At 43.6% G+C, this 26941-nt stretch overlaps 3 protein-coding genes across 5 annotated transcripts in view; 1 reads left to right on the top strand and 2 right to left on the bottom strand.

Annotated features, from left to right (window-relative positions):
- The window catches only part of MUTYH (mutY homolog), a 6071-nt gene extending 5123 nt beyond the window's left edge, over nucleotides 1-948 (bottom strand). The window contains exon 1 of the mRNA XM_010582459.1: nucleotides 878-948. The gene's annotated coding sequence lies outside the window, so the exon portion shown is untranslated. The remainder of the gene's footprint in view (nucleotides 1-877) is intronic.
- On the top strand, nucleotides 582-6467 carry TOE1 (target of EGR1, member 1 (nuclear)). 3 transcript variants are annotated; one of them, XM_010582463.1, is made up of 7 exons: nucleotides 582-693; nucleotides 770-810; nucleotides 995-1091; nucleotides 1278-1436; nucleotides 1777-2036; nucleotides 3499-3652; nucleotides 4802-6467. In XM_010582463.1, the coding sequence occupies exons 1-7, from the start codon at nucleotides 583-585 to the stop codon at nucleotides 5594-5596; spliced, it is 1617 nt and encodes a 538-aa protein (XP_010580765.1). In that variant the 5' UTR covers nucleotide 582; the 3' UTR covers nucleotides 5597-6467. The 3 variants fall into 3 exon arrangements, with proteins under 3 accessions (XP_010580765.1, XP_010580764.1, XP_010580763.1); XM_010582462.1 differs by having other exon boundaries at nucleotides 3499-3670; XM_010582461.1 differs by having other exon boundaries at nucleotides 995-1436; nucleotides 3499-3670.
- A 2424-nt stretch (nucleotides 6468-8891) lies between these two features.
- The window catches only part of TESK2 (testis-specific kinase 2), a 75531-nt gene continuing 57481 nt past the window's right edge, over nucleotides 8892-26941 (bottom strand). Inside the window, exons 5-10 of the mRNA XM_010582464.1 lie at nucleotides 23881-23963; nucleotides 21225-21300; nucleotides 19510-19593; nucleotides 18294-18380; nucleotides 14685-14820; nucleotides 8892-12022 (exon numbers count right to left, since the gene is read on the bottom strand). Coding sequence (XP_010580766.1) covers nucleotides 11010-12022; nucleotides 14685-14820; nucleotides 18294-18380; nucleotides 19510-19593; nucleotides 21225-21300; nucleotides 23881-23963 — 1479 coding nt within the window. The 3' untranslated portion in view covers nucleotides 8892-11009. The remainder of the gene's footprint in view (nucleotides 12023-14684; nucleotides 14821-18293; nucleotides 18381-19509; nucleotides 19594-21224; nucleotides 21301-23880; nucleotides 23964-26941) is intronic.

Genomic DNA, 26941 nt, shown 5'->3' with positions numbered 1-26941 from the left:
CCCCTGCCAGCCGCCGCCCGGAGCTGGCTCATGGCCGGTCCGCTCCGCTCCCCGGCGGGGCTGGGGCGCAGGGGCGGCGCGGCGCCACGTGAGACTTTCCCGGGAAAATGTTTCCCTTCCAGCGCCCCGCCCCCGCACGGGGACAAATCGGAGGGGGCGGCCCCGCCCACCTTCCGCGCATGAGCCAATCGGGGCGAGGCGCGGGGCTGGGAGCTCGCGCCTTCCCGTCCTCAGGCCGCCCGGGGGAGGAGGGCGGCACCTCCCGGCGCGCCGGAGCCAATCAGCGCTCGGGGGGGGAGAAAAATAAGGCTGGCCCCGCCCCTTCTCCCAGCGGCCGCACGGGAAGGACCCCAGCAGGCTGCCCGAGCTAAACGCCCGTTTACTTAAACCCCAACATTCTGTGGACAACGGCTTTTGGAGAAGGGGAAAACAAACCCACTGGAGGCTGACGGGAACCGAGCCTCTCGGGCGGGCAGGGAACGCGGGGCGTGGCGTGGAAAGGGCGATCGGGGGGAGCGGGCAGCCGGCGGACAGCCGCGTTGGCGGAGGCCCCGGGAGCGGCGCGGGGCGGTGGCGGCGGCCATGGCGCGGTGGCGGGTGCCGGTGGTGGACGTGCAGAACGACAACTTCACGGAGCTGTGGCCCTCCATGGTGCTGGCGCTGCGCACCGCCACCTTCGTCGCCGTGGACACGGTGAGGCGGGGCGGGCCGGGGGGCGGTGGCGGTGACCGGCGGCGCGGGCGGGCCGCTGACGGGTGTCTCCCCGCAGGAGCTGAGCGGCCTCGGCGCCAGGAAGTCGCTGCTGAGCCCGTGAGTGCCCCGGTCGTGCGGGGCGGGGGGGGCGGCCGGGGTGGTGGTGTCGCTCAGCCGAACTTACCGGCTGCGGTTGCTCCGAGGCGCGTCCTTCCCGGTCCCGGTTGCCCGGTTCCCTTCCCCCGGCGGGTTCGGCTCTCCCGGGGCGGGAGCCGTCAGCTGCCGTTCTCCTGCCGCCCAGGTGCATCGAAGAGCGGTACCGGGCCGTCTGCAGCGCGGCCAGGACCCGGTCCGTCCTCTCCCTCGGCGTCGCCTGTTTCAAGCAGCTCCCAGAGAAGGTAGGCGCACGGGCCGCAGAGCGGCCCTTTCCTCTCGTTCCCGCCTTCCGAGGGAGCAGCGGGCACCGGGACTCCACTGGGAGACGGGAGTCAACCCACCCGTGCTCCGCGGAGTCGCCCCTGGCTTTTTTGGCAGCTGCCTGCCACAGGTATCCCCATATGGATTTCAACGCTCTCCCTCTGCAGTCCGAGAACACGTACCTCTGCCAGATCTACAACCTGACGCTCCTCTGCATGGAGGATTATATTGTCGAACCCCAGTCGGTGCAGTTCCTGGTGCAGCACGGCTTCGACTTCAACAAGCAGTACTCCCAGGGGATTCCTTACCACAAGGGCAATGACAAGGTACAGAATGACTCTCCTTCAGACGCCTCTGCTGGCTCTGCTTCAGGCTGCTGGGGAGGTTTGCTGGCTTCCCCTGGTCCTGGTGTCTCCCTTGCACAGCTGCTGAGCGAAGGTGGGCTCACACTGGGGTCTTGAGTGCAGCATTATCCCTTTCCCCTCCCTGCTGTTTTATACGCAGGCTGTCACTTCTTGCAGTTGCTATTCCAAATATTTGGGCCCCTGTTTGGTCAGAGCAAGTCATAGCTGTAGGCAGTATTCTGCTACAGCAGGCTCCAAGGACTTCCTGGGGTGATGGCAAGCCAAGGCATGAAGGCTCGCTGACTAATGCTTCCTCTTGCAGGGCAATGAGAACCAGAGCCAGAGCGTTCGGACTTTTTTTCTGGAGCTCATACGAGCGAAGAAGCCTCTCATTCTCCATAATGGCCTGATCGATCTGGTCTTCCTGTACCAGTGCTTCTATGCTCACCTCCCGGACAACCTCGGCACCTTCACTGCTGACCTTTCAGAAATGTTTCCAGCAGGAATATACGACACCAAGTACGCTTCAGAGTTTGAGACTCGCTTTGTAGCATCCTACTTGGAGTACGCTTACAAGAAGTGGTGAGCAGCACTCTGGTATTTAAAGCTTATGGGAGGAAAGGCAAAAAGAGCGACAGTGTTCTGTTTGTTTGTTTTTCCAGGCAAGGGGTTTGGCTCTTTGTATTATCCCAATGAGTGAAGGAAGGTGCTTTTCAAGTAACTCTGCCCCATGCTCTTCCTATTTCTAGGACAGATGCTGAGTGCATCAGGGTGCATTTTGTAATATGCCTTGTCTGTTTGGTGAGTAGCTGCTGAAAGAGGATTTCTGTCTTCCGCTGGCAGCAGTTTTGACCACAGAGTGACCTGATCTAACTGAAAAAGAATTGATTCCCTGCCTGGCCCTGGTCCAGCAGTGCCACAGGGCCGTGGCAGGAAAACAGGCAGAAAAGAGACCCTTAGAACTCAGAGAGCAAATGAAAACAGGGCTATGACTGAAGCGTCTGCTAGTTACAACCTGGTTTTGTAAGGGATAGTGCAGTTAAAGGCTGAGCGCACCCTGCACCTCCTGATGCTGACCGGCTGTGTCATGCGTCCTGCACGTGACACTCGTGTGCAACCAGCTACAACTCCCATTGCTTTCCTTCCAAGCAAAGGTCATGCTCTTGTTCCATGGCATCCTGTCCTCCTTCCTGCCTCCAGCTCTTCATGGATATCTTCCAGGCAGACACGTTAGAAACAGAGATGTCTGTCCACTTCATGTGTCAGTCTGGCCCCTGGTTCTGCACTCCCCACACAATCTAAACAAGCCATTGGCAGTGATACAGCCCCTTGAATCTCCATTAAACTGAAGTCACGCTCTGTGTAGAGAAGAAATGGTATTTTTAGTGACTGTTTTACATCAGGAAATGCCACTTTGACAGGTCTGAAAACATTCAAGATGGCTGTTCTCAAACATGAGAATGCTTTGTTTTGACAAGATAAAAATATTTTTTAAACTGCTCTCTGGAATGTTTTAACCCACAAGTCTAGTTACATGGACGCTTCCAAAGGTTTTGGGCCTTTTAGCCAGCTCTTGGGACAAAACAGTTCTTTTCTCATGAGATGGAAAACGTTTCCTTGTTGTCTACATTGCCCAGGTCTGGGCAGTGGCTGCTGGATGCTCTATGTGATACCTCATTTTGGGGCATTTTTTTCTTTGTCCATTAACATTATGAAGACTAACACGTATCTTAGTGCCCTTAATATTTAAAATCAAACTATGTGTCCCCTTCTCCCATAGCTTCACTGGAGACACTGTTGTCCCTGCCTGTACGTTGGCCTAAGAGAAACCAACCTTCGCATCAGCATGGAAGCAACTACTTACTAAAGCTATTCTCCTGAGACTGAGTTTCTTTCCAGCAGGCTGTCAAGCTGGGGCTAGAGCTCAAGAAGAGGAAACTAGTGGAGTTGAGACTTGGTGGAGAGCAGCATGTTTGCACCAGCTGCACACTGTGGTACCTTCAGTGAGTTAACTGCAGTAACTGTGTAATCCTGTTTGTTCCAGCAAGCGAGAGAACTGCAAGCTGAAGGACTCCAGCGGCCTGCACCTCACCGTTGAGTTCTGCAACTACCCTGCCAACATGTCCCATTACATCGACTATCGCCACTGCTCTCTGGAAGAAGAAAGCCACAACGTGGGAGGGGGAAATAAGGTGCCTGTCTGTGAGAAATTTTCGGTAAGTAACGTGAATCCCTGCTTCCCTCCTGGCTCCATGGAAAGAGCCACATATGGTCAGAGCAGGAGGAGGTAAGAAAGCACCTGGGAACTTCCCCTTGCTTGCTTCACAGCACAAGGAAGATTTTCAAGCTTCAGGTCGCTTCATGACAGAAAGGGCAATAGCATGCTCTGTTTGCAGGCAGTGAATTCCACAGGCTACATTAGATATGAAGATTCAGAAAGAGATTATATGGCCCTAAACAATGGGATGGTATGAGTTACAGTACCCATCATTGTCTTGGGAGGGCTGCAAGTTCTGAATTAGTTTGGCTTGTTCTCTGAGCAAGAAATGCCACCTCTTTCCTCCCCCATATCTTCATTAGATATAAAAAAAATATTACCTGTCTGCAGCTTCTGGCACTGCAGCACAGTGTGATCCACAGCATCTTGAGCCCTGGTGCTGCTACAGTAGTAAACAAAGAGCCTGTCTGATCAGATCATAACTGGTTTCAGATGCTTCAGGGAGAAAAGGAGCTCTTCCAGATGTTGCACATTACTGTCTCAGAACAACATAGGTTGGACAAACCACTGGAAGTTTCTCGTCCAACCACCAACTCAATACTGCTCAGAGCCTTGTTTGGTGAATTTTGAAAATCTCTAAGGACAGAGATTACAAACCCCCTCCAGGCCCCTGTTCCAGTGCTTGACCACTCACTGTGAAAAATGTTTTCCTATATATCTAGGCAGAATTTCCCCTGACTGTTAACACTTCACCTTTCTCTGTGTTCCCCTCAGGAAAGCTTAGGTCCACCTTCTCTATAACCTCTGCTTTAGGTAGCTGCAGACAGCAACGAGATAGCCCCATCCCCTTAGCCTTGTCTTCTCCAGGTGGAACAAACCTTCCTTGGCCTTTCCTCATACGCTGCATGCTGCATCTTGAGAGCTCCCGGCTGCACTTGCTGCAGTTTGTCAGTGCCTTTCTTGTGTGTTGTGGGGCTGTAAATGGACACAGTGCTCCTGATACAGCCTTACAAGCCCTCAGTAGAAGGGAATAATTAGCTCTGCTCCATGTTTTGGTGATAGCCTGCTCTAACCAGGAGGCTGGTGGCTACAGACTTTTCTCTCTCTCTCACCCCCCCCCCCCCCCCAGGCCTATGGCTGGTGTCCAAAAGGGGTGAAGTGTCCACAGTCTCATAACATTGACCTCATAATTGATGAGGATGACAAGCTTTGGGAGGAGAAGCGGAAGAAACGGAAGCACAAATGGAAGCGGCAGAAGAACACAGAAGAGCTTGCAAAGGTGTTTGAACAGGAAAGCTCAGGGAAAGAAATTGAGCTAGCTCAGAATGGGGAGGAGGGACCACCACGAAAACAGAGCTGCTATGAGCCTGCAGCTGCTACAGAGCTTGCAGAGATCACACCTAACAGTGAGGGCAGGCCACTGGAGGAGAACTCCACGGACATGGAACCAGAAGTCAGCTCAGACACCAGCACGCAACAGGAAGAGGAGCTGGGGAGCACCGAAGGAACTGCTGCCCAGGTAGCAGCTGCTGTGAGCTCTTCTGCCAAGGGAAATGTCTCTGACGGTGACCAAGTGGAGGGGATGTCAGAGGTTCCCGCTGGGGTGGGCTCAGTCAACCATCCAGACATCCCCAAGACTGAAGCAGCATGTGCTGCAGAAAAGGAAACCCATGGCCCACCTTCACAGGGGGGCACACACCGAGCTGGCTTTGATGCATTCATGACTGGCTACATCATGGCTTATGTCTGGATGCTCAAGAAAGGAAAAACCACAGATGCTGGTGCAGGGCCCTGGTTGCCAGACTGCCACAATAAACTGTACCTCAGTGGGAAATCGGTGCCACTTCAAATAGTGAAGAGCTTGTTTTCTAAATCTTCCAAAGCTCACAGCCAGAAGATGAAGGTGGCCTGGGCCAGTGGATAGAGCTAGAGGGCTCCTCAGTGAGCTGGGCTGTTTTTCCCCTCAAGTTTTGAAGTTCTTTATTCCATCAAGAACTGACTAGAAGGGGAGCAAGTTTCTTACTGTTTTTGTTTTAACTTCTGATTGATTAAATTGCTCTCAATTAGAGTTCCCCCAGTTGTTCCTTAGTGGCATGCTGGGCTGTGAAGGCAGGGGTGAGGCTGGAGAAGAGGGAGGAAAAGTGCACCTCTCCAACTGCACCCAGGGCTGCAAGTTTCAGTTGAGTGCTCTGCACTGAAAGTGGGTTTTGAAAAAACAACCTAGGGGTGCTTTTCTGGAAAGGCCGTATGCTAACTACTTTAGCATGGGCTTCACTTCTTGCAGAAGATGAAGAGGGCAGTCGCTTGGTAACAAGAGGAGACAGAGGCCAGGGCTTCCCATTTAAACTTCTTTTCATGTTACAGCCCCAGCCTCCTCCCAGATCTTGCCCTTATCCTTACTGCACTTACAGCCTTACTGCAGGCTGCCACTTAACATAGTGGTTTAGGGTGGGATTGACCTTTTCAAAAGGAGCACGTGCTAAAGGTCAAAGTACCTACAAAAACACATCCAAGCGCTCCAAGCTGTTGACCCCTACACCCAGCTTGACTGGATGTAGGAATGCTATGGACAGTCACTGGAGGAAGATGTGATGTTTCTTCCAGACACCAGATGAAAGCAGGCTTGCTTTTGCTTTTCAGGCAAAGCATATGTTTTTATGAATGTTTAGTCAAGTGTTACTGCTTTCAGTCACTGCTGGCAGGGTAATTCCCTATAACCCTCATACTTATTTCCTGTCTTTCTAAGGAAGTCAGGAAGGGAAAAAGTGTTTTGTTTTGTTTTGTTTTAAAAAGGCAAGAGCCACTCACCATGGTTGGTTTAGAACATGCAGCTGGGAAAGCTATCCCACTTCATAGTTGTACTTTACCTTAATCTTGGTTACAGCATACACAGATGAGACCTTGGCTCCTACAGCAGAGAGGGGAAAGAGAAAGCTCCTTCCCAATGGGCCAGCTGATTCTAGTGCAGGGTAACTGCATGTAGAACCAAGCCACAGCAGCTCTTCAAACTTCTAAGAAAGGGGTGATGTAGTGGGACTTAAAGCCAGATGTGGTTCTCTTAAACTGCACTGCTTTCTGTGCTGCTGAAGCTATTCTGTAGGGCTAGAACAGAGCAGCCACAATGGCAAGCTTCCTGGCTATCCAAAGCCATCTTGCTTTGTCACAAGCTACTGCCTACTCTTCAGAGCGCTATAAGGCAGAGCAGAAGAAAAAGCCCTTGAGTCTCATGGATTTAATAGTGTAACACTTCAGTAAGATGCAGGAGAGAAATAACACTAAATAAGGATGACAGATCTCCCTGTTTACAATTCAGCACCAAATAACAGTGAATACTATCTCAAGCCAGGTATTAATGTAATCCATAGCTTAAGTAAGCATTTGAGCCAGCTTTTTTAACCTAGAGTTGCCCTCTTAATCACAAGACTCAGGCCTTGATTTTATTTTTATTTTGAAAGCAAGTTGGGAAAGTTTACAAAACCTGACCAAGAAAAAATTATGAAAATATTTAACTGGATTCATCTTTGGTTACTTCTTATTGCAGTTCCAATAAAACATACACCATTTCTATCTTTCAAAAAAAGTCAGAAGGTCAATCAACATAAAAACAAGACGTGCTTTCTTTACATATTCATAAATATCCACAATATTAGAAAAGTTGTTTTGCAAAGATTTTTTTTCTGGCAGTGTTAACTTACTATTATACACAGGCTACAAACTTGTTCCTAAGCCTTTCATTACAAGTTGAGCTATTTACAGACTGCAAAATATTAAGACGTAAAACTCCTTCATAAATACGAAAATAGATCATCTTGCAAAGATCTTTATACTTAATCAACTATCTGGCTGCCCCTCCTCCCCAAAAAAAAGGTTATTTGTCTTGCATAGAAATGTAGTGACATGCAATATAAACAATAGCATTAAGTGCAAACAGGAATTATTCAAGTGTCTTTAGTTGTACTGGCAAAAAATACCAATGCTCTGTTACACATAATACATCAATGCCTCTCCAACAAGTATAAGTCTACTATAGCCCCTTGTCTGCACTGCTTTTGAGGGGCAGCAATTCACATGCATTCTCTTAGTTGCATTTTATCAACCTGCAACCACAACAAAAATAGCTTATAACAGACATTTAAATGAATTCAACATAGAAAGATTTAAAGTGAATTTTAAAAATCTTTGATCTCTTCAGGGAAACTAGCAATGTGTAGAAAGTGTTTTAAAAGAGCAAGGACTGCTCCCGTAAGAAAGTCAAAAATCATGATAAAATCCAATCACAATAAAACTTTGTCACATCACTATAAAACAAGGAGTTTGCTGACCATATGTTCATACTCATGTTCCATCAGTAGCTGTCAGAAAATTGCCCCCAGTAGAAAAGCACCCTCAGGTAGGCAGAAAACCTAGGGGTAGTTACTAGGTGCAACCTAGATTGAGCTTTACACAACCAAAGGGATGAGATGCAGGGAATGCCAACTGCATTCAGACCCTTGGAAACACTAGATTTTAGTAAGCACTTAGCTGTTTTTAAATGGCCTTTTACTCCAGTTTCATACACATGCCTCTTTTCCCATGCAGACCAAGAATCCAGGAAAGGCCTGAGCCACTATTCCTTGGCATTTCTCTTTCTGACATCTCCACCTCAGTAAAAAGAGCTAGAAAAGTTGAGAGATGTGCCCTATTCATGTCAGCTGGCTGTGCTCAGAGTGGCTATTTAAGAAAATAAAATTTTAGCCATGCTGTTTTGTAAGAGAGCTACTCAGGGCAGGGAAGCATTTTAAGAGACAGTGGTGTAAGAAAACAGATGAGGTCACTGTGATGGGTGCCACAGAGGTACCCCAAGCGTGACTGCACAAGCGTTGCAGTCAGTGTCAGAGAGGGCAACAGGCTTCATGATAAGGTGTCAGTGCTGACTATCAGGGCTAATGCAAGCCACAGAGCAGCCAGAGGCATTCATGTGCTCTCCGATGAGGCTGCAGGCAGTTGTAGGATGCTGGACAGCTTCCTCACAGCCTGGTGATCCAGAAGTAAACTATTCCTTATTATTGCTTGTTTGTCTAAAGTCACACACCTAAATGCATCTTGTGACAACAGAAGCTGGTGCTGATGGTTTCCCTCCCAAAAGACTACAATTGTATAAAAGATAAAAAGATTAAAAAAAAAAAAAGGCAAAAAAAAAAAAGCAGGCACCAGGCAGGCAACTAGCTGTTTCCCTGTCCTCAAAGGAAATTACACATACAGTGCCAGCCATACAAGCTGCTCTGCACTCTGCAGACAGGATACACAAGACAGACTACTCTACAGATCAGCACCTTCAAGAAGCAGAGAGGTGTGGGCCAAAAAGGGTGATCTTGCTAAGCATAGGCATCTTCTCTTTCAAACTACTAACAGCTGCCAAATCTGGCATGGACTGTGCTAAGTAACTCAGCAACACTGGCTTTCTCATTTAATTCTTCGCAGCCACTGCAAAGGGAAAACTGCTGCTCAGGTTAACACATACTTCACAAGAGGAAGTCATAATTGTAACTCACAAAATAGTTACCTACACCTCTGGCAAGATAAGCATATCAGCCAAGAAAGAACTAAGGGTTTCTCCTTCATCCTTTCTTTGAGATAGGAAAAGAGTAGGAATAGTCTGGCTTCCATGAGAGACTAGCTTACATTTTCCATCCTTACAAGAGAGCAGGAAAAGAGTGTAACAGGCTACCTGGGTGAAATTCTGGACTCCACTGCAACACCATCTGCTCAGCAGGCATGCAATGCATACCTCATTTAGGAATGATAACGTAGGTTAAAAAAAAATTAAAAAAAAAAAATCTGATGCTGTTGGGACAACAAGAGTGGAAAAGGGCAGGATGTTGCACAAACGTCATCACAGAACAAGTTTTCCCATACACTGCATCCCAGAGCAGGGATCTCTGACGCTAGTTCCAGCAAGCAGCATTAAAGCTTATGCTGCTGCTTCTTTTACATGCACCTGCTGGTGGAGGGAAGAGAAAAAAGAAAAAAAAGAAAAAGATCATCCTATTCAGTGACAGGAGAAGCCAATGAAGACAACAGCTTCTTTCTGTAAAAGAGAAAACGTTAATTTGGGACAAGCTAATTTTCTTCACTTGACAATTCAAAGCCCTTCTGTGAGTCTACTGCCTATCCTCTCCAAGAGCACTTGTGTGGCTGCAACACTGCTGGCAACTTTCCCTGAGCAGGGGATTCCTGTCCTCTATCAAGCAGTCTCGTTTTAAATAAGGAGCCATCATCACTGCAGTGATATCAATGAGATGTGATGTTGTACCAGAGAGGGAGGTGAATGTGACCCTTCTAGCTTAGTGGTAATAGTCACCTGTGATGTAGATACTGGACTTAACTAACTATTCTGCAGAAACAGATCATGATGTCCATTCGGCTCTTCAGAGGTAAGAGCCCACCCCCCGCAAAAGCTCAGTACAACTGGTACTTTCACTGGCAGTTTCTCCAGAAGCCCAGAAATGGCAACACCTGGAATACAGCTCTCCTCTTGTGCCCTCAGCAAATCTTCCTCCACATTCAGGTTGAGGTACATGCAGAGCTGTGCAAGGAGGAGAGTAGTGCTTACTGCATCATGCTTCCCCGCACTAACATATTACACATCATTATCAAATCCCAAGGGAAAATGAAACACCGGGGAACAAATTCTTCTTGTTAATTGCAAAGTACTCATCATGTGACTCAGCCTGCAGACTGCGACCAGCATAAGGGGTTTTGGTTTTGCTGCTTTTGAAAGAAGAGCTTGTTTAATGCTGCAACAGCATTCACAGCAGCCCTGGGACCAGAGAGCATTCCTATCTGCTCAACACAGCTCTGAAAGATCTCTGTGCCTGTTTCTAAAGCAGAGGCTCCGACTCACATGCACTGCTGCAGAATGTTAATGCAAAATCTGCAGTGGTTTAGAGCAGCTGTTCAGTCAGAGGAAGAGGGAAAACCTAAGGGTCACTCTTTCTACCCAACATGGAGCTTAAGGCCTTGAAACACTCCATGCTGGAATACAGGTCAAACTGTTTACACAGTGCCTGCTCTGGCTGCTGCCTCTTGGAAGGACTGTGGGGCCCACATGGCCATTCTCGCTGGAGTAGTTTCCCCTCCTAATGCAAATCAGGGAAGGGAATAAGCACAGTTTGAAATAAAGTTAAAATAATCAGTCTTCTCCAGACGCTGTCTTGCAGCTATCTTGTTTGACAGCCAGTTTCTACCATCTGCTGAGTCTCTTTCAAATGTGAAGCCCAGCACTATAGAAAAATAGAGTTTAAGCAACGGGGAACAACTGTTCTCTCAAGGACATGTTCACAGTTTGAGCCCTCTCTTCATATGTCACAAGTTGACTGAGTGCTGCCACTTGCTGAGATGTTGGAGGAGGTCTGAGACAACAGGGCAGGACCATCCCCATCCGGCTCCCTGAAGGGCCATTCCTCTTTCTTGAGCTCAGTGGAAGGACTAACACTGAACAGAGGCTTTGTAGACTCTAGCGGAGTATTTTTCAGTAGGTCATCTTCCACCTCCATCTCTTCAGAAGGGAGACAACCTGCAAACACTTGTGAGGAGCCATGTCCCTCAGAGTTGACTGAATTCTCAACTGGGAGCTTTTTGTAAGATAGCGGCTCAGGCTGGGTCAGCACTAATGGTTGATTACATGCTGGATCTCCACTTGTGTTCTCAACAGGGCAAAACCCATTTTCCTCCTGGGCCACTGGCACATCTGAACAGTCCATATCCTCTTCTTGTCCTGGTACAGGAAGAAATTCTGGCCTGTGAGACTTGGCTTGAAAGGGGGGAATCTCTGACACACCATATTTACTGCTACTCAAGAGTTTTTGCCGAACCTCTGCACCTAGCTGGGTTGGGTCACACCTGCTGACCGTTGAAGACAGTCCCCCAAACAGGCCATATTCCTTGTGCGGCAATTCAGGAGAGAGCGGAAGTGATCTGCATCTCCTCCCAGGAAGGAGGGAAAATTCTTGCCAGTCTGTGCTATACGGCTGCCGGAACTGGGACTGGCTGGCTTTCAGGCCTCCACCTGCCTCTGGTGAATGCAAGTCAAACACCAGGGAAATCACAGACTTGCTTGGCATGTCAAAGAATTTGATCTTCCCACCTTTGAGGTCCTCCCGGGCACTGAAGGGATTAACTTTCCGGCCTAGCCCTTTGTTTGGCGTATAGTAGGGGTCCTGCACGTTTATCTTCCTGGAAGGCTTGCGGGAGAAGATATCCGACTGGCTGCGTGACAACCAGATATTCCGACGTGGACGGGGTGACTTGGGTGGGATCTTATCATCCAGTGAACTCAAACGTTTTACTCCTGGTCCTTTTTCCATTGGCCCTGAGTAGAAGAAGAGAAATACTCTTAGCTTAAAGGAGCTACATACCTGCATATCTGCTCACTCACAGAGCCTTCATGACAACTGTAAAGAAAAAGCTGCACTTCTCATGTTCCAAAGTATCTTCCATAAGCACATGTCTGCTTGTTCCTTACAAGTTCCTGCACAAACACAAACACACCATTCTCTTCTCCTCAGTGTATTATTGGTTTCAAACATGGAGGTTTGGCAGCACTGTCCACAGGACCTTTTAAATGTAAGGCAGTCAAAACTACATTTAAAATATTCTCTCCTCTTTACTCATGCCTCAGGCTAATTAACAGTCAACTTGAAGACTTGAGGAAATGCAGATTCAGTTAATGCCATCTTACTTCGCTGGGCACTGAAACTGGACTGCTTCTTTATCATTTTCTGATCAAATTTGCCACCCACATTATGGGGGATGCTAATTTGGCAAGACAAGATTGTCTTCGGACAAAACAAAGGAAATGAAACTGTATAAAAATTTGGTAGGAATGAGGAAGTCTTTCCCTCTTCTACCTAAACCCTGTATTTTAGGGGCCCTTCAAACCTCCTCACTGCCAGTACACCGACACAGCAGAGATGGCACAGGGTGGTCTTGAAGAAGAACAATTTGCATGCTTCTAGATTTATCATCCTGGCTTCCAGCAGAGGTTGCCCAAGATCTGTTGATGATACTGAGCATAAAAGAGAACAAGTACAAAACATAATTGCCAAAGGAACTGGGACTTTTTCACCCTGATGGAAAAAGTCTAAGACCAAAATAAATGCCCCTCCTGATACCATGAAGAGTTTAAATCATTCCATCCCAGCCTTCACTCAATACATTATCCAATACAGAAACTAGGGATATACGAGAGTTTGACCCTAATGAATAGGAGTTAAAAAGTTGTACATATGAGTGTGTGTATTTATTTGCGCGCGCGCGTGTGTGTGTATATATATAAAGTGTCCTGGTTTTGGCTGGAGTAGAGTTAATTTTCTTTCTAGTAGCTGGTATAGTGCTATGTCTTGGATTCAGTATGAGAAGCATGTTGGTAACACACTGATGTTTTAGTTGTTGCTAAGTAGTGTTCATGCTAAGTCAAGGATTTTTCAGCTTCTCATGGCCAGCTGGCAAGAAGGCTGGAGGGGCACAAGAAGCTGGGAGGGGACACAGCCAGGACAGCTGCCCCAAACTGGCCAAAGGGCTATTCCATACCATGTAACGTCATGCCCAGTATATAAACTGGGGGGAGTGGGGCTGGGGGGGATCACTGCTTGGGAACTAACTGGGCATTGGTTGGCAAGTGGTGAGCAATTGCATTGTGCATCGCTTGTTTTGTATATTCCAATCCTTTTATTATTATTGTCATAATATTATCATCATCATCATAATTAACTTCTCCTTTCTGTTCTATTAAACTGTTCTTACCTCAACCCACAAGTTTTACCTTTTTCCTTCCGATTCTCTCCCCCATCCCACTGGCTGGCTGGGGTTAAACCACAACAATAAATAAAAGCTGTATCACTAGAACAGGATGGGAAAAATCATAGTTGTTCAGGAAAAGATGCTAACTCCTTGAGTGTTTGGAACATGCATCTGCCACTGGCTCTCAAGGTGCCTCTGTGGTAGAGCAATAACAAATCATTTCCAGAATAAGCACATACAGATTTCTGCTTTTCCCTTTAAATACTGCCACAGTTTAAACTGTAGTCACTCCACCTAGGAAAGACTATGCAAGTCAAAGAACAGCATGTAACACTTCTCCAAGAAGATGCAAATCTGACATGTAGCCAAAGGAAGAATGCCAGGAAAATGAAAAGAAAAAAGAAAATACAAAACAAACCACCATGCAAACAAACAATTTTCCTTTTTAACTCGCATCTCCTTTAGATGCTTTCCAGATGTGGCAGAACTACCACACGCATGCACTCCGTGTGGTTTGAAATACAGAACTTATTTCAATCTATAACCATATTACAGATAGATAGATATGTATATATATTTTGTATTTATAGATACACAATACGAGAAACTATTTTTACTGTACTCTAAGTTTCCAGTGCCAGAAATCTACTAACAAAGATACCTAAGTCAGAATATGCCCCAGCCTACAAGAACTGCTTGCAGTATGCCCCCCACAGCAGGTGGCACTAGGCAGCTTTTGAGAAAGCCCTTCAAGGCCAACATTCCCAAGCAGATCTGGGATTCATCTTTTCCCCAGTCTTTCAGAGTATTGCATCTTCTCTGCTCTTCCTCATGAAGGAATTTAAGAAGCTTCTAAGTGTTACATGTAACATACACCAAAGAAATTACATAGATGGACTAAGTATGGCAGGAACAAAGCAGAAATTGATAGATTTTCATATACTATTAGCAACTTACAAAACCATTTCCAAATGAACTCTAAATTTCCTCTCAAGACCTTGTGGGCAGAATCTTTTGAGGCACTTTAAAAAGCAGTGAGCTGTTTTTTCCCAAAGGACACTCTGCAGTACAAAGTATATAGCATTGTTCCAGAATAATTTTCAGGCTTTGAGTAAAAGTGATTCATAAGCTGAAAATAATACCATATATAGCTGAAATCCCAGTCTTCAAAATATGAATTGTATCTTCTTGCTATTAGCCTGCAGCAATGTTTGTACAATACAGACACTTACCTTTGGGTTTTCTTTCACTGTTGTCAAGGTTCAAAAACTTTCTCTCTCTCTCCGAGTCCTCATTTCTCAGGCGGTTTAAAACCTCCTCCAGTGTTTTGACAATATCAGCAAATGAAGGACGCAACTTTGGATCCATCTGTGAATGCACACAAATGAAATAAGTTCATGTGGGTTTGTCCATGCTATTCTACTTACACATGGACAGAGGGACAATCTGAAGGAACTGAGGAAATTCAAGACAGTTTTAAGAAGTGTGTTGTCATTGCAAAAAAACTAAGTAAAGCAGGGGAAAAGTAGTATTCCGTCTTAGTTTATGTCTATTATACCCCTCACATTTAATTATCAAGTTGTAAACACTCTATGAGGAGGATGCATTTTAAATTGAAAAGGTGGGAAGCTGTTAGATTCAGGGCTTGCAAGGGGGTTTTGTTTGTTTGTTTTAAACAGCTTTCATAGTTCAAGGACTTCTTTCTGGACTCCAGTTATCAGTCAGAGATTATACGTCAATGTTACTTCAAAATGTGCCTGAAGCAATAAGGATTAAACAGAGCAACTTGGCTATGTCATTCTCTAAAAGTTTGTAATTCTTCCATCATCTCCTTGTGGCTTCAATTAAAACCCACCTAAATGGCATTGCTGATTTTAAAGTTTAAAATGTTGTATCCTTCCATCTGTTAATTAGCCTTACTACTTGGTGTACTGGTCTGTCTTGTGAGGAAGCAAGATTGGTTATATAATTTGACAAAGTAATACAATAGAAAAAAATCCATCTTTGCCCAAGTAAAATATCCCCCCCTCCAGTCATCAGTATGTATTCAGTTTGTATTTATCAGTATGTATTTATTTATTCACCCTAGTAGAAACAGATCTCTAAACAAAGCCCAACAGTAAAATTGTACTAGAGGGCAAGCAGCTTAATTTAAGTAGTAACTTAGAAGGCATTTCATCATTTTGAACATTGACCCTGTGTGTATGTTACAGGTTTAACTACTGTAGGTAGCAATGTCTAATTCAGCCGCTGAAAATTAACCTCATTACACTATGAAGAAAGATTCCGCTTGACCTGATTCCTGTTTCCAGCCCTCTAAAGGCTTTTTCAGAGTGGACAAGCCCAGACAGATCTCACCTCTAGTACAAAGGGAACAGTGGTGCTTTGTATACAACAAACCCCAAAGATGTCCCTGATATTGCCTTGCAGGTCCTACGAGATGGATCTTTCTGAAGCAATCTAGTATGAACAGCAACACAAGGTAAAGGGCTAAAAATTCATATGTACAGTAATAAAAACCAAACAAATCACACTTGAAGAGCTCAAGAGCAGCAAGAAAGTTGTTCTAATGCAGCAGCTGGAATTTCCTGGCATAGGAAAATATCTTTTTCTGCTTTCCCTATTTCACTGAAAGAGTAGGGCAGGGGCAACACCAAAGCATATACTCTGTACTCTGACAAATTTACTAATTTGGGAAGCTTAGCAAGCTGCTGCAAGCTATAGGAAGTAAGAAGAGCTCTCTGGCTATTTTAATTTGTGCTAGGTAAGATTCAGGATGAGAACAGCAATGGAAGAGTGACTCAGAGCAACATTTGCCTCTTCCTCCCCGAGCAGTCCAGATTTCTGTTCAAATGGAATAGAAGGTTCTTCCTCAAGGCAGCAGTTGCCCACATCTCAGCTCCTGCTGCTAAGCTTTTTGCATGATCATACATGATCATGTTTAGTAGGCTTATAGTTGTTGGGGAGTCTTGAGTTTTAGACTTCCTTGCATGTACTTATTTAAAAAAAACAAAACATATTGTAACAGCAAATTAAAGAAATTTTAATCCACTGCTCATACATGTCAGTTTTTACTGATTTTCTTAAATTGCCCCAAAACACGTTTCCTGGCTGTAGAAACCCCAGTGGTTTGCACATTAGTTCAGCTGATCAATACAGTTTACACTGTTTGTTGACCTATTACATAATAAAAAGCTAGATAAATGTCCATGTCTAAAAGCAAATTATCACACAGATCATCTACTACAGAATTACAGCATGCTTAGGAAGATACAAGAAAGCCTTATCTGTTCACCACCTTTTTCCTTCTACTAGCTAAGTGAATTACAGCATGCCCAACACTGAAATTGGCATATGAATGGCTTGATAGCAAGACAGTGATTTCCACTTTCAGTCCAGGGAAGGGATGTTTATTATACAGGAAGCAGCATTTGACAATAATCAGTAGGAGAAAATTCTTCTTCTCTGAACACACCAAAATCTTACATGAGAATATTAAATCAGTCACTTCCCCTTTCTTCATGAGCAGTTTTACACTGAATTTCACCTGTGCTAAAAAACTGTGTTGAATCATGTACCATGTGTTTGGATACAGTATGATTTCTGGAGTCTACAGGTGGGAGTTGAGATTTCCAAAGTCAAATTCTACCTCTAGCCAAACCCTTTAGTGCTTACATAGTCAAACCACTTCATAAACATGAGTCAGACATACCACTGTCCTGGTGAAGCTGTACTAAGGTGAAATCAGAGGAGTGAAGTAGCTTGTCTAGAGTAAGTTCCGCAAACATTTTTAGAATTAAATTATGCTATCTTGTGTCAAGAGCAGCAGTCACCCCCACCTGCTCACATCCTCACCTTTATACTGCTCTTCCCTTGAGCACGTGCATTTGTACTAATACAAAGTAAAGAGAGAGCTCAGGACAAAAACAAGCATCATGAGCATGGAGAGATGAGACTTTTCTTACGAACACTCACTTGGACACAGTGCTGGTATTGGCTCCAGCATGGCCTGGTTGTGGAGTCCCAGGCAAAGTTTTGTGCAATAGAAGTTGAGGCAACTTCTAAAAATTAAGTTGTGCAAACTGGACATTCCCAACTTCAGCTAAATCTGGTGAAAGCTCAGGTTCTCTTACTTCATATAAACCAGTTTAATATACAAAAGCACTAGCAACTTCTGTTATGGGATAACCCACAAAAGAAATCACACTTCCTTGGAATTTTCACACTGAGGAGCCATGAACTATCACAGTTTTACTTGAATAATTGCCAGAAAATTTACACCATACAGCGCATTGCCTATAGCCTTACTGATATTAAATCATTTGGGTCCAAGTTTGTTTTTCTGGAACATAGGCTAGGGATTTGAAAGTTTATCCCACTTTCCAAAAGGCAGCATGTAGAAACTTTAGAGTAGTTTAGTGCCTGCTCTTGATCTGTCTGTCCCCTCTGTTTGTGAGAACAACTCAGAATTCTTTCTTCACAGCTCAGTAAGTCTGTACAAAATAACAGCTGGATTTTGTCAGCCCGAGGGCCAGCCAGTGTCAATAGCATACAACTGGTTATGATCTGCCTGAGCAGCCTGCAAGAAGCTGTTCAGTGCGACAGACCTGTTTGGCATGACAGAACACAGAATCGCAAAAACACAAGATAGACCTTTTTGCAAGGGGAAGGGAAGGATTATAAAAACTGCAAGGGACCTTCTAGGTTATCAGAACATACGCTGCTTTTATTAGGTAGGCTCTGCAAGTCTCTTCTGTAAATGCTTTAAGCTCTATCTTCAAAAGACAGAGGGATTTAGAGAACTCCAGTTTAGGCCTCTCCCCTTCAAGTAAGATACTCACATTACAGCAGTTGAAGGCCAGCTGGAGGAAGTCAGGAGGACAGTCTCCCACCATGTGCTGGAAGGCATCATAATCTAATCCAAAATTCTGTACAAACAAAACCACAGCACAGAGATAAATGAGGTCTGCTATCCGGCCCAAAGCATCTTCTTTTCCAGGGGGTCCCTACATGGAGTTATCAGGAATAACCATGAACACCATCTCTCAGTAGCCACACACAGAGGATTTTGAGAAAACTTCATGCATACTCTGAACTGCAGCACTCCCAGTGGGGATTACTTGATACAAGATACCTGTAAGAGAATGAGCTGACTTCAAAGCCCATCCTTCTTCCTGGACTCAACTGCAATCCATTGCACTTGAAATATTGCCTGTGTGAATCTGGAAGCAATATCTTATACTATGATGTTTCACCATGGTGAGTTTCACAGTGTAAATTAACAGCCTGCTATAAAACCAGAGGCTTCACTATGATGAAAATATATCAATTAAAATGGTTAATTTTTCAGTGGATGATAGACTGGTAATACAAATTTTCCAGTTCCTTAAGTGCACTTCTGTAAAATCTGAAGGGCAGAAAAACAAAAGGATCTCTTATTTACTGCAGTTCAAGACCTATGCAATTTTGTATTTTCAGAACCGGAAGGGGATAGACAATTTGGAAGACCCCTCCACAGAGGGCCAAAAGCTGCCCTGCAGATGGGTCTCAGCCAAAAGGCAATTAAGGAAAGTAAGAAGTATCTTGTTTGATTAGTCGATTCTAGCTCAGATCCACAGTGCTTAGCACAGTCTATACAAAAATAAGGGTGAGCTTATTTTAGCTGCTGCTAACATAGCTCCTGCCCCTTCTACAAGAAGGGGCTGGCTGCTTAGTGGATGCAGTGTGCCAAAAGTGCTCTGTTCTGAACAAGGCAAGAAGTCTACATGAGCTATCACTCTACAAAAGGAACGTCACTGCAATGCAATCAATGTTCTGCCAGTTAGGGGCAGACAGGATTTCCCATGAGGACTGCAGCTGGACAAAGTCTCTGTGAAAGCGTCTTCAATGGGGCTTCTTATAGTAACAGCACAAAAGAACAAAACCCTTTTACAGGCTATTTTTAATGTAACACCTATTCATCGTATCTGTGGCAGCAGTGCCAGAAGTTCTAAAGGCCAGCCATTATCATGGCATACTTAACCGCCTCCCACCAATGTTATAAATGTAACCACTCACCTCTGTGCGAGGGAGATAGTCTGGATCTGCCTGTATTCTTGCTATAATCTCACACAGAATTATACCATAGGAGAACACATCTGCCTGAGAGAGAAAAAAAATAAATAGCCACATGGTTCAGCTATGAATACTCAGTGTTCTTATCTGCCACTGAGTTTATGCTTACCCCAAACAGTTATCATGAAACAACTGAACAAACACCACAGCCTTACACTAAGCAACTGCATTATAGGTAACATTTTCCGTGTGAAGAAACATGTGCTCACAGTAAAGCATTCTTGATGCACAAACAGCAATAACTTTAAAACTCTTCCAAGAAAAAAAAAGGAAAAAAACAAGCAAACCACTCTTAATTCAGCAGTGTAAACAAATAAAAATAAAATTAAAAAATCTTTCCTTGCATAAAGAATGGTGAAATTGCATTTGATGTCTTACAGATGAGAGTAATTAAAAACATAGCCAAAACATTACATGCCTATATATCACTGTGGTTAGAAAAATGGGTTTAGAATACACATGATCCCAGCTTATCCAGAACATTAGTGCTGTTTTTAAGAAAAACTACATTTTTCTCATCTCACAGTTCAGTACCTCTGGAGAAAACAGTGTCTTTCCCAAAGCTTGAGATATCTAATAACACTGTATACCAGCATCAATTTCCATTGAAATTTCCGTGACACTTAGTAATCACTTATCTGACTACCCCTGGAGCTGCACAGTTCCTCAGATTTCCACCCACCTGAATTTACCATGTAATAAAATTTAGGGAAACACGGAATATAAGTCTATAGTGCAGAAGCCGGCATCCCTCATCCCTTACATATCAGGCAAGTTTATATGTCACCTTTCATTCTGATGAGGTATGAGACCTGCTTCCTCTTTAGTCCTCCATGCCCTAGGGTTAGTGAAGAATGTGGCACCATAGATTTGGGTACTTCATTATTAATTTAGGTCAGCTGGAACTCTCAAAAAAGCTTTGAAATGGTAATTATTACATTCATTACCGAGGTAGCTACTGCTTTCCTGCAAGTTAAACAGATTATTGACTACTAGCTATAAAAAGTTACAGGATGCGGGCTTTATCACAGAAAAGCTGCACTTGCAGGGCTGAAGTAGACTATGTTACATGTGGGAGAGAAAATCCTGTGTAAAGAAGAGCTCTATTGAAAATACTATTTCTAAAATCCAGTGCGATCTGATCCTCCTCCGAAAGAAACATTTCCCAATGCCACAAATAGCAAAACTTAGAAATACCTTTGGAGAACATTTTTATCCAGGCATCTTACCTTGAGAAATGTTGATTATTTTTTTTTTAATTAAAATAATTGTACAAGTTTACATACAGACCTTTTACTTCAACCCAGATTTCACATATGGTCATGAAAGCAACCTCACTACATTTCTCATGAGACTTGGTTAAATTAAGTTGTGTTAGCTCGACAAGCCGTTACCATATTTCTGCATGTGGGGTGTTCCACAACAGAAATAGCATAACAGTGAATTATGCTAAAGGTAATTCTATTTCTGTATAAGAATCCACAACATGAATTGAAATATTAACTATTCAACTCACACACTCCCTTAGTCTGAATGACCTACTGAGTACAGAAATATCACAAATGAAAATAACAATAATTTTAATATTATGGAAATTCTAAATCTTGTATTGAAGAAAACCATCTGGCAACTAAAGTCCATTTATATCATGTACCTACCTTTTCATTGTAAGGTTCATCTCTGAGAACTTCTGGTGCCATCCAGAAGGGTGAACCCACCACAGGTAACTTCTCACTATATAGATATGGGATAGATGGGGGGAAGGGAGGGGGAAGAGAAGAACCATTAATTAAATGCTCAGGCATTACTTTCCGTAACTCTAAGTATCTGCAGAAGCTTTCACCAGGGGGAAGTCAATACAAATGCGTTTTGTAACATACTGTATTTTACACTGGTTTCCTACTGGAGTCACTGAAACATTCAATAGCAGGAGGAGAAGGTGGAAGAAGATGAAAGCTTCAATCAATTACTCATATTTTATTTCCAGTTTCTAAGTGCCTGGCCACTTAAAAATTCTTTTATTTTAAGGTCACGGCTGTTCAATAGTTTCCAAACTCTTGGCAGAGTTGGCTCTTTCATCTATACCTAGAAAGGTTTGGGACGTCAGTTTCAGGCTAGATGTCAAGCCCTCCATTCATGCATGTCCTGGTTTTGGCTGGGATAGAGTTAATCTTCCTTTCTAGTAGCTGGTATAGTGCTATGTCTTGGATTCAGTATGAGAAGCATGTTGGTAACACACTGATGTTTTCAGTTGTTGCTAAGTAGTGTCATACTAAGTCAAGGATTTTTCAGCTTCTCATGGCCAGCTGGCAAGAAGGCTGGAGGGGCACAAGAAGCTGGGAGGGGACGCAGCCAGGACAGCTGACCCACACTGGCCAAAGGGCTATTCCATACCATGTGACATCATGCCCAGTATATAAACTGGGGGGAGTGGGGCTGGGGGGGATCACTGCTAGTGAACTAACTGGGCACCGGTCGGCGAGTGGTGAGCAATTTGCATTGTGCATTGCTTGTTTTGTATATTCCAATTTTATTACTATTATTATTATTGTTGTCATTGTTATTATCATTGTAAGAATCATTATTATCATCATTATTATTGTTATTATTTTCTTCCTTTCTGTCCTATTAAAACTGTCTTTATCTCAACCCATGACTTTTACTTTTTTTTCCAATTCTCTCCCCCATCCAACTGCAGCAAGCGAGCAGCTGTGTGGTGCTTAGTTGCTGGCTGGGGTTAAATCACGACAATGCAGCAAGACGTGCAGGTATCCATCCCTACATGTAGACCAATAAGCAGCTCTGAAAGTATTCAGCACAGCCTGCTTGCAAACTGTATTTAAAAAAAAAAAAAAAGTCAAGATTGACTAGATGAATCCTTTAATAGGGAAAAATTAAAAGTAATCAGAATAGAGCCAACTTGAAAAATACGCAATGTTTCCACGTGGCTGAATACTGGGGCCTTAAGAAAGGCCTCCAGCTTGCCACCCAGCTGACCTTGAAGGAATAACTATTAAAAAAAAAAAAAAGGCCTCTGAAGGCCTCAAAATAGCATGGCTTGCTAGCCAGCAAACTGGAAACAACAAAACGGCATTTGAAAATGGAGGTAAGACTAGATCAAACCAAAATGGTGGCTAATGTAATGGTTTTATTATGTTGTTTGTTTTAGTATCAAGCTACCTTAACTTTACCTATTACTGTACTCTCAGTTTTCAGGGCATCTCAAAACTGGGTATTAAGAACATCTTAAGGCACCTGTGGTGCCTTCCTGATTTTGTGATGGGTTCCTACAAATACAGGTGAAGCTTTCAGCCCCTTAAAGGGCAGAGATTCCACTGCAGCATAGAAGATACACACTGGCTGTACTTATCAGTAGTTTGGAAATTAAGATGTTCACTTTGTTAAGCTTTTAGATCAATATTTCATCAACATTAATGCAAGCCTTCAGACCTCCCAAGATACGTTTTTAGGATATGTGCAGTTTAAAAACAGTGCATAGCTGAGATAAACTTCTATTGTTTTCTTTGCAGTCAAAAGAGCTGAAGGCTTTTTATTTATTTTACGCAGAAGAACACACTGGAGAAAATCTGACAGCAGATTTCAGAGGCAGAATACTCTGAAATACAGAAGTCAATATACAGAGAGAACAATGAAATCCTTGTCCTTGATCTCCCTAACGGAGGGATGACAAAAGGACTATTTCCAATTGTGACAATAGCTTGTGACAGTCACCTGTGCATTCCTCAAATGAGTCAAGATTATAATTTCATCCTAGGGAGAGCAAAATGGTGAGCTACTGTTAGGCAGTAATTTTAATATCTCTTTGTTATAAACCTGGATTTTAACAACTAACCCAGAGGTTAAAGAGAGTAACACTGGAATGCCACTGAATATTGTTTATGAAAATGGAAAGAAGCTAATTAAAGTTGTCTGGAGTCAACAGAGGACATTTATCACAAAATCATCCCAATCCAGAACGCTGAACAGTATTTTTGTGTTTGCTTTGTTGTGGTTTTTTTTAAAACCAAAATTCCCAAGTACGTGCTTAGAAGATTTACTGAAAAGCTTGAGTAAATCCTCTACTCACTGGAGCATTTTTGAAGAATAAATGTCACCACTAAATCTATCAAAATGGACAGTAATTAAGGCTGGAACATTTTGGTCATCCAGCCTGCAGTTCTAGAGTGAAGACTAAGGATATTTTTTGCAAATTTTGTATCAGAATACAATAATGGCCTCAGGAACCTGGCTCATTATTGCTTCTGACGTGCAACCGCACTGCAACTCTCGCTGTATTTTTATTAGTTCACATACCTGTGATCAGGAATTTTCTCAGCTAAACCAAAGTCTCCCACTATTGCTGAGTATCCGTTCTCATCATGTTTTATTAAGCAGTTCTGGAAAAAAAACCCACAAAATCAGAAGAGTTATTGTCTGGGCATGAAACCCATATACTGTTTGTTTCATTTATTTTTAATCTGGCACAAGACTACAAGATATTGTTTGGAAGACATTCATCTATGAGAACCTTTTGTCTGAAAGCAACCACCCTTTCCCGCTACCCTCCCCCCCTGCGCAATCACATGTCTATCAAACTTAAGATGCTGCAAACAGCCTTACACTTAGTTAATAATCCACTTAAAAACTTGCTGAGAAAGCAAGCAGCCACAGGCAGCACGTACCCAGCTAGGTTCTAGCAAGAATTAAGATGATTTAGGTCCCTTACTGCTCAAGTATGCAATACATGCTAATCACTATAACACCTTAAATTTTCTCTTTACAATTTGCCCGTACCTGACCAGAATACAAGATCAGGGCAGACTCTAAATGCCTTTGTATATTTTGCTACATTAGCTACTGCAAAGGAACTCGCTGGTTTGCAGTAGATTTTCACGAGAAAATACAAGATGTGACAAAGTTATATGTGCTTTTAAAGTCTCAAATAAAATTATTTCTTCTACAGTACATCATAAAACATGATTTAAGGGAAAAGTCTTAATAGGGAAAAGCTGTCAATCTTTTTCTTCCACATGTGCCCTCCAGTGTCAAGATGGAGGGCAATCTAAGGACACACACAGATAATTCTGGTCTGGCACCATCACATCACACACAGGGTATTATCGATTTATTTTTGTTATTTATTTACAACTTTGAGAAAATATGCTTTGAGCATTCCAGTACCACATCTTTTCCCTTCTCACCAAATGAACTGATGACCGACTTCCCTAAGTTTTTTTCTGTCCTGCAATAGGTGAAACAACACAGAGAATTCACTCCTTTACCACATGCCTTGCTCTGTATCCTTCTGTAGGCAGTACAATAGCAGTGACAGGCAGCAAAACCACTGCCGACTCCTACAGAGTGGTACCCTGCATTAATTAGCTGAACAGCAGGAAACACTTTCTAGCTTTATTGTGCTTGGATGTACAAAAGCCCCTTGCTGACCCCAGAGCATTAGCCTGTCTGTATAATGCAACTACCAAGAAAAGTGAGCCCCTTGTCTAAAAGATCAAGTTCAGGTCATCACTGTTTACATTATTCAGAGATGATTGTGGCTCAGGCCATGAAGTGAGTTTTCTTCCTGCCAGTTAAAAGGTTAAGCAATCCACTCCTGCGATCATGTAAAGAAAATGCATGCCAGCCTCTTGAAACACATGCCGGGCTCCTGAGATGCAAAGTTTTATTTGTTTAGCATGACTCAAGTATAATAAGTACAGTTAGTTTGGGGATTCATAAACATGTACCAAGTTAAATCAACCATGCTTGCCCAAAGAGCAGCAAAGCTTGTCAGTTAAGGGCTTTGTTATCTTTTATCAAAGAGCACATTCATTCAGCTTGCCTCTGTTTAAACATTTGGTCACTGTTAAGTGGACTTAAAACTGAGAAGGATAAAACTTTTCTAAAAAATCTTACTCAAATGATTCAGACAAGTGGAATTTCATCGTGTACTGCACAGAAACAAGTCCATGAGGACACCAGAGATTTTGCAGTGTACAAGAATGCTGATACTATCTTAGGCAGCAAAATACCAGGTTATTTTCTGCTATACATTTCTCAGGAATTAAAGATGATTCGTAATTTCACATTTAAATCACTTTTGTGATTCATAAAAAAATCCCTAGTTTTAAAATCTAGATTTCCTTCTTGCATTACCTTTGACTATTTACATTTTGTTCATTTTGAGTAGCAAGACTGCAGTAGTTCATTCTACCTTCTGGGTTTTGTGGATTAGGGTTATTCCCCAATAACACCTGCTCTCCAAAATTTCAGGGGGGGCATTTAAATCCAGACCAAGAATTATTTTCAGCGTAGCTAAAAATCTGTAGAAACATTTCTACTGACCTTAAGATCTGCAATAATTTAGAGGGCTACTTTGACACCAAAAGGAGGCTTAAATGCAACATCATCCTGACAGCAAATTTTCCTTCAGCTTCTTACCAGTATACAAGCACATCCCATTAGACAGCAATACATCACCAACTGAAGACAATCTTATCCCCCCACCAAGCCCCAAGCAATCTCTGCTCTCAGGTACAGCACTGAACTGTTACACAAGTAGATTACTCCTATATAAATCATAAATTAAACCAATAGCACATCCATTCTAGCTGCCAAGTAATGCTACCTGACAGCTCTGAGCTCCCTCCCAGATGAGCAGGAGCTGCCTGCAGCAAAGCTAGGCTCCCTTTCAGTGCAGGCCTTTTGAGAAACCAAACAGAGCAGACACCTCATTGCTGTGGGGTCCAGAGGTCCTGCAGGAGAGGCCAGTACACCATGACAAGGCAATGGGGGAAAGCCTAGGGCAACATTTCTGCTATAAAGTACTGATCAATTGTTCTGCTGTGGTGGGCTGCACAATGTTAAATGACATAAAGAAGGAAGCTAAACTATTCTCTCTCACTAGCGGAAGCTTGTCTTTTCTCTGCATATGAAGAAGTTCTGAGTGTGAATTTAAATTCATTAGGATAGATATTCCAGTACAAGAGTGACTTTTTTATTCACACTTAAATCAGCCATAGGCAGGTAACATGCACCAGACAAAAAAATGCTGGAGTCACTAAAAATGCTCACTGTACTGAAACTAAACTGATTTAATTCAACTGGTGCAAATTTTTATGTAGCTAAGCACCAATTTCTTGGAACCCAGAAAGGACGGAAGCCTATTCCTACCAAAACCAGTAGTAAACACCCTCTAAGGATACTAGCATGGTCAGATGTCGCCTTTCAAGCCTGTACTGCTTATTCAGGACAAAGTTTTGCAGATGGCGATAATTCATTCTGTGCTGAGATTCTCCAAGTGTTCAAGGCCAACCCTCAGCACCACCATACTCCTTCTCCACCCTTTCCACCCTAGTAAAGCCATTACACAGCACCA

Source organism: Haliaeetus leucocephalus, unplaced genomic scaffold (genome assembly GCF_000737465.1).
Source record: "Haliaeetus leucocephalus isolate CR32 unplaced genomic scaffold, Haliaeetus_leucocephalus-4.0 Scaffold848, whole genome shotgun sequence".
NCBI lineage: Eukaryota > Metazoa > Chordata > Aves > Accipitriformes > Accipitridae > Haliaeetus > Haliaeetus leucocephalus.
This window is presented reverse-complemented; position numbering and strand designations above follow the sequence as displayed.

Bases quoted from the DNA above. Each gene is read 5' to 3' on its own strand.
- TOE1 (XM_010582461.1), top strand. From the start codon at position 583: ATGGCGCGGTGGCGGGTGCCGGTGGTGGACGTGCAGAACGACAACTTC. The intron at 1,437-1,776 runs GTACAGAATGAC...TTCCTCTTGCAG, and splicing joins ACCACAAGGGCAATGACAAG to GGCAATGAGAACCAGAGCCA. The intron at 2,037-3,498 runs GTGAGCAGCACT...TGTTTGTTCCAG, and splicing joins GAGTACGCTTACAAGAAGTG to CAAGCGAGAGAACTGCAAGC.